At 31.5% G+C, this 16,313-nt stretch overlaps 1 protein-coding gene across 3 annotated transcripts in view; it reads left to right on the forward strand.

Annotated features, from left to right (window-relative positions):
• LOC114326802 (zinc finger SWIM domain-containing protein 8 homolog) overlaps positions 1–16,313 on the forward strand; it is a 252,478-nt gene that overhangs the window by 190,822 nt on the left and 45,343 nt on the right. For all 3 annotated transcript variants that reach the window (XM_028275247.2, XM_028275246.2, XM_028275248.2), the window contains one exon: positions 14,325–14,578. In XM_028275247.2, coding sequence (XP_028131048.1) covers positions 14,325–14,578 — 254 coding nt within the window. The remainder of the gene's footprint in view (positions 1–14,324; positions 14,579–16,313) is intronic.

Genomic DNA, 16,313 nt, shown 5'->3' on the forward strand with positions numbered 1-16,313 from the left:
GCTTCCAAAAGTCTTGCAACAATTTCTGAATCAGTTGGAATCTGGACAATTGGTTTATTTTTATCTCTCCTTGAAACGTATGATCAGGGACAGCGGTCATCGGTCTTCCGATTAAAAAATGTGAGGGAGTTAAAGGAGTGTAATCGTTAGGATCAGATGATAGAGCATATAAAGGACGTGAATTCAAAGTGCCTTCAATCTGAATTAAAAATGTACAGAATTCTTCATAAGTTAGAAGGGTTTGACCAATAATACGAGATAAATGATATTTTACCCCTTTTATATTACTTTCCCATAATCCCCCGAAATTTGGAGTACTAGGAGGAATGAAATGCCATATAATATTCTGAGCTGCGCAAGAGGTGACAATTTCATCCTCTGATTTTCTAATGAAATCATACAAAATTTTTAGTTCATTTTTGGCACCTACAAAACTTGTACCGTTATCTGAATACAGATGCCCGGGTTTACCGCGTCTAAAAACAAATCTTCTAAGGCCTGCCATGAAAGCTTCAGATGTCAAAGAACTAATTAATTCTAAATGTACTGCTTTCGTGGCGAAGCAAATAAATAAACATATGTACGCTTTATACGTTTTACATCCGCGACCTTTTCTATCCTTTAATGTAACTGGCCCTGCGTAATCTAATCCAGTTATGAAAAAAGGTTGTGATATATTAACACGATGTTCTGGCAAATCAGCCATAATCGTAGAACCAGGTTTGGGTTTAAACCGATAGCATCTAATGCAATTCCTTACAACTGTTTTAGCTAGGGACATTCCCGCAATTATCCAAAATTTTTGACGAACTGTCGCTAACAAGAGTTGTGGACCTGCATGTTGAAGTTGCACATGCTCATGTCTCAATATTAGTTTGCTTAAAACATGAATCTTATCTAATAGTAAGGGATGTTTCCCATCATAATTCCTAGAAGATTTTCTAAGACGTCCTCCTACTCTCAATAATCCAGTTTCATCTAGAAAAGGCGTTAAAGGTAATAATCTACTCTTTGACGAAAGGTCTTTACCGTTATTTAATAATGAAATTTCTTCAACAAAACTTTCTGTCTGAGCTAATCTAACAAGAAAAACCTCTGAATCAGTAAATTCGATTGCTGAAATCGGGCCATACCTTCTACTATTAGACTTTGACTTTGAATTATTAACAAATCTTCTACAATAAGCCATAATTCTAATTAATTTGTTCAGATTCGAGTATTTATAAAAAAGTGAATTAAAATCATTTTTTATAGAAACTAATGCCTTAGATTTCTTTCTCATTTCAGGAAGGTTTGATATATCAAGTAAATCATAGAACTTAGTTTTATCAAAATCTGTTGATAAAAATTGAGGGCCATTAAACCAGAGCTTACAGTGAGCTAATTGGTCTGGCAAAATTCCTCTACTACCAATATCTGCAGGATTCTCAGACGAGCTAACATAATTCCAATTTTCAATTGTAGTACATCTTTGAATTTCTGCAACACGGTTTCCAACAAAAACTTGAAGGTTTGCTGGGTCATTATTGAGCCAATGCAAAACAATTTGTGAATCAGACCAATAATATGGAGTGTACTGAAAAGTAACAGAATCTGAAACAGTTTTCATAAGTTGGACCAATAATAAGCTACCACACAATTCTAATCGAGGAATAGTCAATATTTTGACTGGGGCGACTTTAGTCTTAGCACATAACAAGTGAACATTTATAGAACCTTGTGAATCAATGCATCGAGCATAAATTGTTGCACAATATGCGTATTGTGAAGCATCACTAAATCCATGTAATTCAATTATTTTAGGTTTATTATTCAGAACGCACCGTGGAATTCTTAAATCATTTAAGTGACATAATTTAGACTGGAACTTTTTCCATTTATCACACAAATCAGAGGGTACTTCGGAATCCCAATCAAGTTTTAACGACCAAAGAGATTGAATCATAATTTTTACTAGGATTATACAACAACTGGCTAAACCTAAGGGATCATAAATTTTTGCGATTGCAGAAAGCATTGTGCGCTTCGTTATTTTTGATAAAAGATCAGGGTTTTCAACATGAAAACTGAAAATATCTAACTTACTAGACCATTGAATACCAAGAGTTTTAATACACTCGTGATCTCCTAAATTAAGTACTTTTAAAGGATCGGAATAATCTTTAAAGTGATCTAATACCAATTGGCTGTTTGAAGACCATTTCCTTAAATTAAAACAAGCTGACTTCAATATTTTGACCACTTCATCACATCTTTTAATAGCTTCAGCCTCACTTGAAAATCCAGTAATGAGATCGTCAACATAAAAATCTCTCAGAATAATTTCACTTGCTTCAGGAAACTTGATTTTATTATCAAATGACAATTGCTGGATACACCTAATGGCTAGATATGGCGCACTGGTAGTGCCATATGTTACGGTTTTTAAATTATAAATTGAAATTGGCTGAGAAGGACTACTATTCCTCCAGACAATTTTTTGCATTCTTCTGTCATCGGGATGAACAAGTATCATCCTATACATTTTGCTGATGTCGGAAACAACAACAACTGCATGTTGTCTAAATCTAATCAAAATACTCAAAATATTATTTTGAATTGCTGGTCCTGAATATTGGATATCATTCAATGACTTCCCATTAGTCGATGGGGCAGAACCATTAAAAACAACACGGAGTTTGGTTGTCAGGCTTTCATTTTTGATAACACCATGATGTGGTAAAAAATAATTAGGTTCTGTGGTGCCTTCCGCATCTAAATTATAATCAATTGACATGTGATCTAAATCTAAATATTCTTTCATGAAATTTAAATAACCATTTTTAAGTTCGGGACATTTCTTAAATCTATCCTCTAAATACAATAATCTTTTAACAGCTAATTGTTTAGAATCGCCTAGGACAGAAGGATGTTCCTTCCAGGGAATTTTAACAATAAATTGACCAGTTTCTGATCGAGAAAATGAATTTTTAAAATGATTTTCAACATAAACATCATCCTTTGAATAAGAAATATGAGACTTTGGCTCTTCAACAGACCAAAATTTCTCTAATTGTAAATCATCACTACTAAATATTTGTGAAAAATGACATCTAATATGATTTTTTGTTGGATATGGAACTTTACCAACCACAATATAACCAAAAACAGTATTTTGGAGGGAGGGTAAATTCTTTCCAAGATCTATGCGACCATCTAACATTATATCCCAAAACAAACTAGCATCAAGTAACATATCTACCTTACTGCTTACATTAAATGAATCATCTGCCAAAGTTATATTAGGGGGTATTGAGAAATTTGAGACATTAAAAGTATAAGTTGGCAAATTCTCAGTAATCTGTTGCACCACTATGCAATGTAAATTTGACTTAAAATTGTTTAATATAGAACCAATTTTTAATTGACATTTTTTATTTAAAGATGAAACGGAATTATTAATTCCTGAAACACAAATATTTGCTCTATTTGTGTCTAAATCGAGTTTACTTAGAAAATCCTCTGTAATAAAACATGATTGGCTCCCTGAATCTAGGATTACTCGTGCGATATGAGTATTTCCGTATCTATCATATACTCTAACTTTAGCAGTACTCAACAGTACATAATCATTATTTGAACAATTATTTTTTAAAACAATCTCATTTCTATTAACATTATTTTCTGAAGTATTAGTTGACAACTTAACTTTATTTGGTTCATTCTCGGAATCATTGTTCGGGTTGAAATTAATTGAACTGTTTTCTTTAACATGAATATCAGATGGTTTATTTTCATGTAAAAGAGAACTGTGTTTGGCTTTACATATCTTACAACCGAACGATTTACATTGTTTGTAGGAATGTCCGGTATATAAACAATTTCGGCATAAATTTAATTGTTTTATTTTATCCCATCTTTGGGCTACTGAAAGTTTAAGAAATTCTTCACATAGGTAAATCAAATGATTTTGTTTACAAAAATTACAACTTCTGCTTTTACTAGTTAGCAGAGATCTAGAGCGTTTATCTTGGTAATTAGATTTATAATCCGGTTTTGTCACATTGCTTAACTCTATAGTTTCCAAAAAATCAGCACGATTCTTCAAGAATTCAAGAAATTCGTTTAAACTTGGCAAAGAATTATCTATTTTTCTTTTTTCCCATTCCCTAGAACTAAATTTATCCAATTTACCACTTACCAAATACACCATAATAGCATCCCAATGTTCAGTCGGTAGTTGAAGTGATTTTAAAGCGAATAAATGCTTTTTAACTGAATCTATCATGCTTCTAAGACCTAATGCAGATTCTTTATTTAAATTTTCAATCTCAAAAAGAGCTTTTAAATGATTGTTTACTAACATCCGAGAGTTGTCAAATCTGTTGCATAGAGTCTGCCATGCAGAATTGTAATTTTGTGCAGAAAAATCTAAACTTTGTATAATTTTCAATGCATCACCTTTTAAACTCGCACGTAAATAATGATATTTTTGAATATCTGCCAATACTTTATTATTATGAATTAACCCTTCAAAAGTATCTTTAAACTCAATCCACGTCAAATAGTCTCCATGAAAGACAGGTAACTGAATAGGAGGTAATTTGACACCTTCTAATCCACTATATTCATGATTTATATCTAACCTTTTCGACTCTGAACTGGATGAATCGGAACATTTTCTTTTTAAAATCGTTCTTGCTTTAGACAAAGTTTTTGAAAATATAGTATCTAATCGTTGTCTTTTCGCATACTCTTGCTGAATATCTTGATCCTGACAATTTAATTCAATTGACATTTGGATTTCATCAAATTCCGTAACTAAACTTTTAGTTCTTTCAGTATTCCATTCTATTTGCGAAAAATGGTCTTCGCTTAAATCATTAATCGCGATATTTGTCATCGACTCTATAAATTTAATAAAATTGTTTAATCTTTGTTCAATTATATCTCTTTTGCGATATAATTGACGAAAATCAGAAGCTTTCATAGGCATTTTTAGCTTTATATTAATCAAAATACGTAGCAAATAATATTATTTAATTATACGAACTCAAAAATCAACGCTAATCAATCAACTAATAAAAGTCAAATCTAAATCTGTCTTTTATCTAATAATCAAACTTAGCCGAATATTGGCTATGGTCCTATAATCATTTATATTTAAATAAATCCAATAATAATAGCAATATCTACTAATAATAATCAGAAATCGTATAGCATTCCACAAACTAATACTCCAAATCAACTCAAATACATATTTGCATACACACAAAGGTGTACAAATCAATCTAATAAGTAATTATTTTTTAGCTAAATAAAATTATAGGTTATAAATCAACTATTCAATGCGCAAAATCAAAATTTTTAATTGAACCCCAAAATCCTCAAAAATCTAATAATTTATTGGCACTTTGTTGAAAGGAAATAAATATGAAGGATAAACAAAGAACAATCAAGATAATAAATGGAAAAACCTCACATTTAATTCAATCGGCAGAGCGGATCCAATCTGGCTGAATCATAAATTCTTCAAAAACCAATAATCTTCATACCCATCTGGATCTATTAGACCATTGTCTCAATCATCGGGTTCGATCGGACACAATTTTATGCTTATCGGGCTCGAAGGTACCAAATGTTATGGACAAACTTCTGATAGAATGGACTGTAATATATTATATTAAAAACTTCTTGTATTCAGCTAAAAAATTAATTACAAATTGTTAAAAAATGTGATTTTATATTATGACAATCAATCTAATAATTTTAATGACAATCTGACAAATATATGTTGTGTATTTTTGATGCTTGTTTTTTCCCGTCATTGAGCAAGGGCGGAACTGTCTATCCAATAATAAATAATACTTTTCGTCCACAATCTACGCCACTGTCGTAATAATCATTTCAGCATGTTTTTTGGTTCTTCTTATTTTTTACGTAAATATCATCCTTGTGTCTCAATGCGATAGAGTGAGTAGTTTTCAAGTTATTTGCATTTAAAGGTAATGGATTCAATGAGATTATAATATGTGTATTGTAAACACATTATAATCTGATTTAATGTTTAAAATACATAATCTCATTGAATCCATTGCCCTTAAACGCAAATAACTTGAAAACTACTCACTCTATCGCATTGAGACAAAAGGATGATATTTATGTAAACATTAACGAAAAATAAAAAAAACATGCTGAAATGATTATTACGACAGTGGCGTAGATTGTTACGGGGAAAGGGGCGAAAATAAAATATGTATCCCTACAGCACGCCTCTGGTAACAGCGGAAAACTATCTTTTAACACTAGTTAAAGTATCCTAACATGTGTAAACTGTGTTTCAAGTTTGAACAAAAAATATTAAAAGGTTCTTCAAAATCATTTTAGAACATTTGTAATAATACACTCTGTATCTCGGTAAGGAAGAATATTTTATTTAAGTGTTTTGGGTTAAATCTTCGTATTTTTTGCTTGTTAATGAAACACCCTGCATACAAATATCTTAAAGAGAAATTTAAGAAAGCGTAATATAGAATCCAAATTAAATGAAGAACAAGGGGCTTTTACTTCTAAGATACCGACAAATACAGACATTTTTCCCTAAACTCTTCTTCTTTCAGCTGCACAGTAGGCACCCTGCGAGGAGTCGGTTATAAGTTTTCTTAACGTTATTCATTTTTTATACTACTTTTGGTCCCTGGTTAATTCTTTCATTTCTCTAATGATTTTTCCTCTTTTCCTGCATGTTTCGGGTATTTGTTGGGACCATATTTTACTCCCTTTCTTGCTGCTTCGTATTCTTCTTGCTTCGTAAACCCTTTTGACCATTCTGCAGAAGTGTCCATACCAACTTAGCTGGTTATTTCTCACAGTATTTATTATGGATTTCTGTGTTAATTCATTTCTTATTTCCTAATTTCTAATTTTATCAAATATTGTTATTCCTGCTAGGTATTCGAATATTGCCACTCTCTAGCTCTTATCATTTGTAGTAGATTTTATTATTCTCATTTTCTTCTGTTATTTGTTCTTTTAGTATCATTATTTTGTATTTTCTGTATTTATCCATCTTAATTTTTTCTATTTCTTCGATCCATGTAGTGTGTAGAATTATGTATAGTTTATCTGCTCTTCTTCTTAAATCAGGTGAGACTCGTTAGTCTCTGCCACTTGGTCGTAATGCCTTTGTACCATACCTTGTTTTTTCCTTAAACTCTAATAAGCTCAGTGGCCTCAACGAAGGCCAACAGTTTTCTTACTGGCAGTTTTAGGATCTCTTCTGGTTCAAACCTCAGTTGGCCAGTGAATTCCTGCCTTACATCACTTAGCACACTGCAATGACATAGTATGTGTATGGCAGTCTCTTCTTCCATTTCGCACTTTCTGCACTATGGTTCATTCACCTTACCTAGTTTGTATAGGTGGTTTCCTAAACGGCAATGTCAAGTCACCATTTCAATGACCCTGTTGATCTCTCGTTTATTGAGGTTCATCAAGTTGTTCGAGAGTTTTTTATTAATATTCTTGATTATTTTGTTAGTCTGGATTTGCCCTTGAGTGTCCCTCAATTTCTTTTGATAATTCTCGTTTTTCGTAGCATCTTTAGTGATGCCACAGAAAGATTCTGAGCCTTCAAAAGTGTCTCTCAAGTCTTGTTTTGCCAACATATCTGCTCGTTCATTCCCATGCGCCCCTTCATGACCCGGCACCCATATTAAAGACAAAATCATTAATCCTTTGAAAACGAAAACTGAAAATATTTTTTAAGTAAAAATGTAATTGTCATTAAAACCAAACTGTGGCTACCCATTTAAACATAACATTTAACGACGTGCCACGAGAAAACAATTTCAGAACCTTATTAAAAATGAGAACCTTGAGAGCTGGAAAAATATTAAAAGATACAGAATATCAAATATCAAAACAAGAGATCTCTGTTACATCCAGGATATTGTACTACGGACAAGACGGGAGTTCGTAGAAGCAACCTATTAAATACCCGAATGGATACTATACTTTATTTCACGTTTAGAATAGAACATTGGGCTTGTGGAGATCATTGTTGCCAAAACTCTCACGCACGTGTTGCTACTAGACCAGGGGTCGGCAACCTTTTGAGTCGGAAGAGCCAAAAATTACAATTTACAAAATTTTTAAAGAGCCGCATTTTTTTGTCAACGATAAATAGTACTCGCATAAATAAAGTTCTTTGATAAAAAAAATAATCTATTTATTCATAATATGTATGTATAGTGTATTTCACATACCTATATAGGGTGAGGCAGATAACTGGCCTATTAGAAATATCTCGAGAACTACAGGCAACAGATTCATGAAAATTGGAATAAAGGGGTTTTGAAGGACGATCTATTAAATGAAAATATTTTCATCTCTTTGCAACTTCCGGTTATACCGGAAGTTGCTTATAACTTCGTTTTTTTAAATGGGGCACCCCGTATATTTTTACATTTTTGGATTTTCTTCGATGTCTTCTTTCTTAAAATATGAGGCTTTTGTAATATTATACAGGGTATTTTAAAAGATAATTACGTTTATTTATTAATTTCGTAGCAATATTCACACCCTGTAGAATTGTAGTAGTTTGACACCTAAAACTCTACTTACGTTCAAATGATTTTTAATATACTCTACTATTGTTAAGATTCATTAGTATAGCTAAATTTTTAATTTAGTATACAGGGTTGGTCGAAACTCGGAATGAGTATTTTCTGAGTTTTCTTAAATGGAACACCCTGTATTTTTGTATTGTAGTGAAATGATATTTTATAGTACTTTTTTATTTCTTAAGCATTCCCTATACCTAACTGCTTTAATTTGTGAGTTATTGGTGATTCAACCTAAACATTAATTGCAACAAAAAATACGTAAAATTTTATAAGGTTGGCCGTGAAAATACTCAATCCCAAATAATTTTTCAGAAATAAATACATATTAATCCAGACTGGTCCTTAAAATTACCAATAATGGTTTAGCTATCAAAATACCTACGTAGTTAAGATTATTGGTGCGATTAACAATTAAGCACAAATTAAAGCAGTTAGGTATAGGGAATGCTTAAGAAATAAAAGAGAACCATAAAATATCATTTCATTACAATACTAAAATACAGGGTGTTCCATTTAAGAAAACTCAGAAAATACTCATTCCGAGTTTCGACCAACCCTGTATACTAAAATTAAAAATTTAGCTATACTAATGATTCTTAACAATAGTAGAGTATATTAAAAATCATTTGAACGTAAGTAGAGTTTTAGATGTCAAACTACTACAATTCTACAGGGTGTTAATTTTGCTACTAAATTAATAAAAAAACGTAATTATCTTTTAAAATACCCTGTATAATATTACAAAACCTCATATTTTAAGAAAGAGGACATCGAAGAGAAAACAAAAATGTAACAATATACAGGGTGTCCTATTTAAAAAAACGAAGTTATAATCAACTTCTGGTATAACCGGAAGTTGCAAAGAGATGAAAATATTTTCATTTAATAGATCATCCTTCAAAACCCCTTTATTCCAATTTTCATGATTCTGTTGCCTTTAGTTCTCAAGATATTTCTAATAGGCCCTTTATTTGCCTCACCCTGTATATTTTCTTACATTTCATTTATTCAAGTAAAAAATTAAAACAAAAATATTCACTTACTACACTAACTTGTACTTCAATGACAAACAATTGAGCAAATAATCTCAATGGGAGCGTTGGCTTTGCATGGTTTTAAAAAGTTTGGATAAATCTGGCTCATAACTTGTTATTTTAAGTTCCAAACACGACTCTAAATTTTCATTTGTTAGTTGGCTTTTTGGTTTACTTTTAATTATATTCATGCAAGAGAACGCTTTCTCGCAAGAATATGTCGATCCAAAGATAGTTAGCACTCCAAATGCCAAACTTCTTTACCTCACTGTAGCACTAGCAATCTGGAAGACTATTCTATGCGCCGAATATAAGTCCCTCAAATGATTTTTAATATACTCTACTATTGTTAAGATTCATTAGTATAGCTAAATTTTTAATTTAGTATACAGGGTTGGTCGAAACTCGGAATGAGTATTTTCTGAGTTTTCTTAAATGGAACACCCTGTATTTTTGTATTGTAGTGAAATGATATTTTATAGTACTTTTTTATTTCTTAAGCATTCCCTATACCTAACTGCTTTAATTTGTGAGTTATTGGTGATTCAACCTAAACATTAATTGCAACAAAAAATACGTAAAATTTTATAAGGTTGGCCGTGAAAATACTCAATCCCAAATAATTTTTCAGAAATAAATACATATTAATCCAGACTGGTCCTTAAAATTACCAATAATGGTTTAGCTATCAAAATACCTACGTAGTTAAGATTATTGGTGCGATTAACAATTAAGCACAAATTAAAGCAGTTAGGTATAGGGAATGCTTAAGAAATAAAAGAGTACCATAAAATATCATTTCATTACAATACTAAAATACAGGGTGTTCCATTTAAGAAAACTCAGAAAATACTCATTCCGAGTTTCAACCAACCCTGTATACTAAAATTAAAAATTTAGCTATACTAATGATTCTTAACAATAGTAGAGTATATTAAAAATCATTTGAACGTAAGTAGAGTTTTAGATGTCAAACTACTACAATTCTACAGGGTGTTAATTTTGCTACTAAATTAATAAAAAAACGTAATTATCTTTTAAAATACCCTGTATAATATTACAAAACCTCATATTTTAAGAAAGAGGACATCGAAGAGAAAACAAAAATGTAACAATATACAGGGTGTCCTATTTAAAAAAAACGAAGTTATAATCAACTTCTGGTATAACCGGAAGTTGCAAAGAGATGAAAATATTTTCATTTAATAGATCATCCTTCAAAACCCCTTTATTCCAATTTTCATGATTCTGTTGCCTTTAGTTCTCAAGATATTTCTAATAGGCCCTTTATTTGCCTCACCCTGTATATTTTCTTACATTTCATTTATTCAAGTAAAAAATTAAAACAAAAATATTCACTTACTACACTAACTTGTACTTCAATGACAAACAATTGAGCAAATAATCTCAATGGGAGCGTTGGCTTTGCATGGTTTTAAAAAGTTTGGATAAATCTGGCTCATAACTTGTTATTTTAAGTTCCAAACGCGACTCTAAATTTTCATTTGTTAGTTGGCTTTTTGGTTTACTTTTAATTATATTCATGCAAGAGAACGCTTTCTCGCAAGAATATGTCGATCCAAAGATAGTTAGCACTCCAAATGCCAAACTTCTTTACCTCACTGTAGCACTAGCAATCTGGAAGACTATTCTATGCGCCGAATATAAGTCCCTCAATTCGCGGCATTTATTTCAAAGCTGTCCACTGTTATTGCGTACGTACATACATTTCTGGACCTCCAACTCTTCCAACTTGCTTTTCAATTCTGTAAATTTTTCACTCCACAAAGCTCTACTTTTTAAATCGATCAATTGCACTTCTAAATATCCAGTATCAATTATTCCAAATGGCTCAACGTGGATTTCGTTACTATTTGTGTTGAGAGGATTTACTATGAATGCTAGAGTGGTTCTGTTGGTTTTGAATTGTTCAAATCTGCCAGCAAATTCATCTTTAATTTTTTTGTAACTGTGCTGAAGTAATTCGTGTCAACAGTTGCACTGGTTTATCGCGATATTTTGGTATTTATTTATTTTGGTAAAGTAAATAATATTTGCGTGTGGAACTAAAGAGCCGCAACTTCACATCCAAAGAGCCGCATGCGGCTCGGGAGCCGCAGGTTGCCGACCCCTGTACTAGACTGTCGATATATGATTCATTCAAATCAGAGCCGTATTCAGCACTGTGTAGATGTAGTTAACTTTATTTCACTAATAAACAGATACGTCTAGTTGAATACAAAATAATGTATTATAAATACTTGTTTCTTTAATAGACAGATATAGATATGTAATTATTATGGTCTGATCAAAATGTTAAATTTTGCTATTGTTTAACATTACAGGTGTATGAGAGCTTTAGATAATATGTAACTAAAAGATTAAAAAGCTTTAATTTTATTTTCATGTAAATAATAACAACAATTACTTACATAAACATTTTTCCTTGTATACAGGCTGAGTCACCACTAAAGGGACGGAAGATTGCAGCGAAAGAGTAAAAAATTTGAAATTTTTTTAAATTATTAGTTTGTAAGTTGATAAAAGTTACATTTTAAAATTATTTTGAAATAAAGGGTGTCCCAATAAATTGGGCCGTATCAAAGTTATATATTTTTTTCTTATTATTCTTCTTCTTTCACTTTATAAGCAATCCAGGCTTGTTCATTGGCGGATTAATACCTCTATGATAGGTTGTCGAATTATATTTTTATTTACTGATTATAATTATCATACCCCGCGCACTCTAGTAAAAAAATGTAATGGCATTTAGTTTACTTCCAGTCGTATTTACGTGCGAAGCGCTATAGGGAAGCATATAGGGAAAATACAAATACAACCCTGAATCTTGCTTGTTTTCGTTGTGGCATCACCGCGCTTCTATCGTTCATTAGAAATACATGGCCCTATCTCCGCAATGTTCTATTCTTAACTTGAAATGCTTTATAGACACCACTCAGAATAGCAAATGACTTAAAACCAACAGGCACACGACTACCATTTAAAAGACCACAATTGCCTTTTAAAGGGGTAACATTTTAAAGGTATAAGATAGTCAATGTCACAAATACCACTGCAGCCTTAAGATCGGACAAAAACAGGCTCAATACATAATATAAATACAAGTCTGGAAGAACTGTGAGTATTTTTCGTAGTTTTATTGGTAGAGAAATAGGAAATTTCTAATATATTAATAATACAAATATTTTCAAATATTATGATTTTTACGTAGTTCAGAAACACACAAGTCTATTTTATGTCATCCAAAGTAGATAACACTGATTCTTGGTGCATATAATGCCGCTCTCTATAAACCCAATTATTGTAAATTTATTTATAGTAGAATAATTAGCCACGCTATTATAGGTACAAATTTATGTATAGGGCTTTTCATTCACAGTCATTTGTTTCCAGCTTCTGTCATATGTCGTATAATCCGTGTATATTAATATTATACACAGATTATAATGACAGAAGCTCGAAACACACGACTACCATTTAAAAGACCACAATTGCCTTTTAAAGGGGTAACATTTTAAAGGTATCTGATAGTCAATGTCACAAATACCACTGCAGCCTTAAGATCGGACAAAAACAGGCTCAATACGTAATATAAATACAAGTCTGGAAGAACTGTGAGTATTTTTCGTAGTTTTATTGGTAGAGAAATAGGAAATTTCTAATATATTAATAATACAAATATTTTAAAATATGATTTTTACGTAATTCAGAAACACACAAGTCTATTTTATGTCATCCAAAGTAGATGGCACTGATTCTTGGTGCATATAATGCCGCTCTCTATAAACCCAATTATTGTAAATTTATTTATAGTAGGCCTAGAATAATTAGCCACGCTATTATAGGTACAAATTTATGTATAGGGCTTTTCATTCACAGTCATTTGTTTCGAGCTTCTGTCATATGTCGTATAATCCGTGTATATTAATATTATACACAGATTATAATGACAGAAGCTCGAAACACACGACTACCATTTAAAAGACCACAATTGCCTTTTAAAGGGGTAACATTTTAAAGGTATCTGATAGTCAATGTCACAAATACCACTGCAGCCTTAAGATCGGACAAAAACAGGCTCAATACGTAATATAAATACAAGTCTGGAAGAACTGTGAGTATTTTTCGTAGTTTTATTGGTAGAGAAATAGGAAATTTCTAATATATTAATAATACAAATATTTTAAAATATGATTTTTACGTAATTCAGAAACACACAAGTCTATTTTATGTCATCCAAAGTAGATGGCACTGATTCTTGGTGCATATAATGCCGCTCTCTATAAACCCAATTATTGTAAATTTATTTATAGTAGGCCTAGAATAATTAGCCACGCTATTATAGGTACAAATTTATGTATAGGGCTTTTCATTCACAGTCATTTGTTTCGAGCTTCTGTCATATGTCGTATAATCCGTGTATATTAATATTATACACAGATTATAATGACAGAAGCTCGAAACAACTGATAATCGATGAAAAGCCCTATTGGTCACATCGTGACATGTTTTGCTCTACTTTGAGTTTATCAGTTAGTGGTAGATCGAAAATAAAATTAAAGCCAGTAGAAAGAATCCTTTTCTAACCAAAGAATGGACATTTTTTTTTCAAATTTTATTTTTGTGTAAACATTAGTAAACGTACATTTGTTATTCTTTACAGCAAAGACGTTGGTTTATTAAATACCAATCCCCAAAATATCCCCAAACTGGAAGAATCCGAAGAAAAATCAGGAATGTTTTCCAGTTTAAAAAAGTGCGACGATCCTTGGGATGTCTTATTTGCTAGGGCGGAAGGATTGCACGCACACGGGCATAGTAGGGAGGCTTGCATCTTGGGTGTCAAATTGGCCGAAGAACTGTTGATGAATCCACCAGATTTGATGATCGAAATTCCTCCATTTCCTAAGAAGAAAGGTAAGTCCAATCGTATTTTAATTAAAGTAATCGAAAACAAATAATAGACTTTATATCGTCCTTTATATAGTTTTATAGACCTGACAAAAGCTTTCGATCGCATCCAAGTCGAAGACGTCTTATACTTACTGTATAGAAGAAACATACCAATCAATGTTATACAAACCATCGAAAACGTCTACTTCCATAATCGAATACAGGCAAAGATACAGATAAACTGTGCATTACACAGTTTATACCAGTACAAAGTGGAGTCAGACAAGGAGACTCGTTAAACCCACTTCTCTTTAATATAAGAATGGACAAAATAATAGAAGCAGTACATAAAGGTCATGGTTACAGAATGGGGAACAAAGAAATCCAAATATTATGTTATGCCGACGACGCCGCATTAATCGCCGAGACAGAAGACGATATCCAAAGATTAACACACATATTCAATACAACAGCTAAGAAATACAATATGATAATATCAACAGATAGTCCATTCTTTCACGGTTTTTGCTCTAAATTTTAAAGAACCGCTTGGATTGACATGAAATTTGGCATACGTATAGCTTACATGTCAAAGAAAAAAAGTGATATTGTGCCGATGTGTGCTTTTGCCCTGGGGGTGACTTTCACCCCCTCTTGGGGGTGAAAAAATATATGTCCAAAATAAGTCCGGAAATGGGTAAACTGACTAATTTTAAGTAACTTTTGTTCTATAGAGCTTTTTCGCCAAGTCAACACTTTTTGAGTTATTTGCGAGTGAACATGTTCATTTTTCAACAAAATAACCACATTTTTAGAGGGTTTTTCGCAAATAACTCAAAAAGTAAGTATTTTGTTAAAAAAAACGTTCTTAGCAAAACTATAGCCTATAAAAAAGTAAAAATAATGTTGTACTCGTTAGGTCTCTGGAATTCGTAGAACCAGAGTTATAGCCAATGAAAAATAGATTCATATTCACCAAATTTCAAATAGAATATTTCGACGTGAAATATCCAAAAAATTAAGCACTTTTTGGGGAAAACCTATTAAAACTTTTTTTAAGTGATTAAAAAAGCTTTATTTCTGTTTTTACAAACAGTTTCTAGCATTAAATTTAAGCAAGTTACGCTTAAAATAAAGTTGGTCCCTTTGGTTTTTTCAAAAAAAAAAATCGGGAAGACCACCCCCTAATTAGCAACTTAAATGAAATTAATCGTTACCGCTCCACAAATTATTTTACTTATGTTGTGTTTATATGATCTGTAAGTTTCATCGATTCAAAGTGCTTATTTTTGAAAAAATTTGGTTTCAAAGTAAAATTTTTAAAAATTTAAATTTTGAAAAATATGCATTTTTTCAAAATAACTTAAAAATTGTTAGAGATACCAAAAATCTCGAAAAACAAAAAAAAGTCAGATTTGCTTTTCTGAATATCATGTATTTTTTTGTTTTTCTGTTAGACAAAAATTGATTAAGATTTGGTGTTTCTAAATTTGCATACATTCGTGATCAGTGACTCGTTCAACCCCTTTTAACTACAGCCCTTTCAATAATAAGGACTTTGAACCGATGAAACTTACAGATCATATAAACAATATATACACGAGTCCAGAAACTTGTGAAGTCGTAACGATTAAGTTCATTTAAGATACTAATTAGGGGGTGATTTTCTCGATTTTTTTACCAAAACCAAAAGGGACTAACTTTATTTTGAGCGTAACTTGTTTAATTTTGATGCTAGAATTTTTTTTTATAAAACAAA

This window comes from Diabrotica virgifera, chromosome 4 (assembly GCF_917563875.1).
Source record: "Diabrotica virgifera virgifera chromosome 4, PGI_DIABVI_V3a".
Lineage (NCBI taxonomy): Eukaryota > Metazoa > Arthropoda > Insecta > Coleoptera > Chrysomelidae > Diabrotica > Diabrotica virgifera.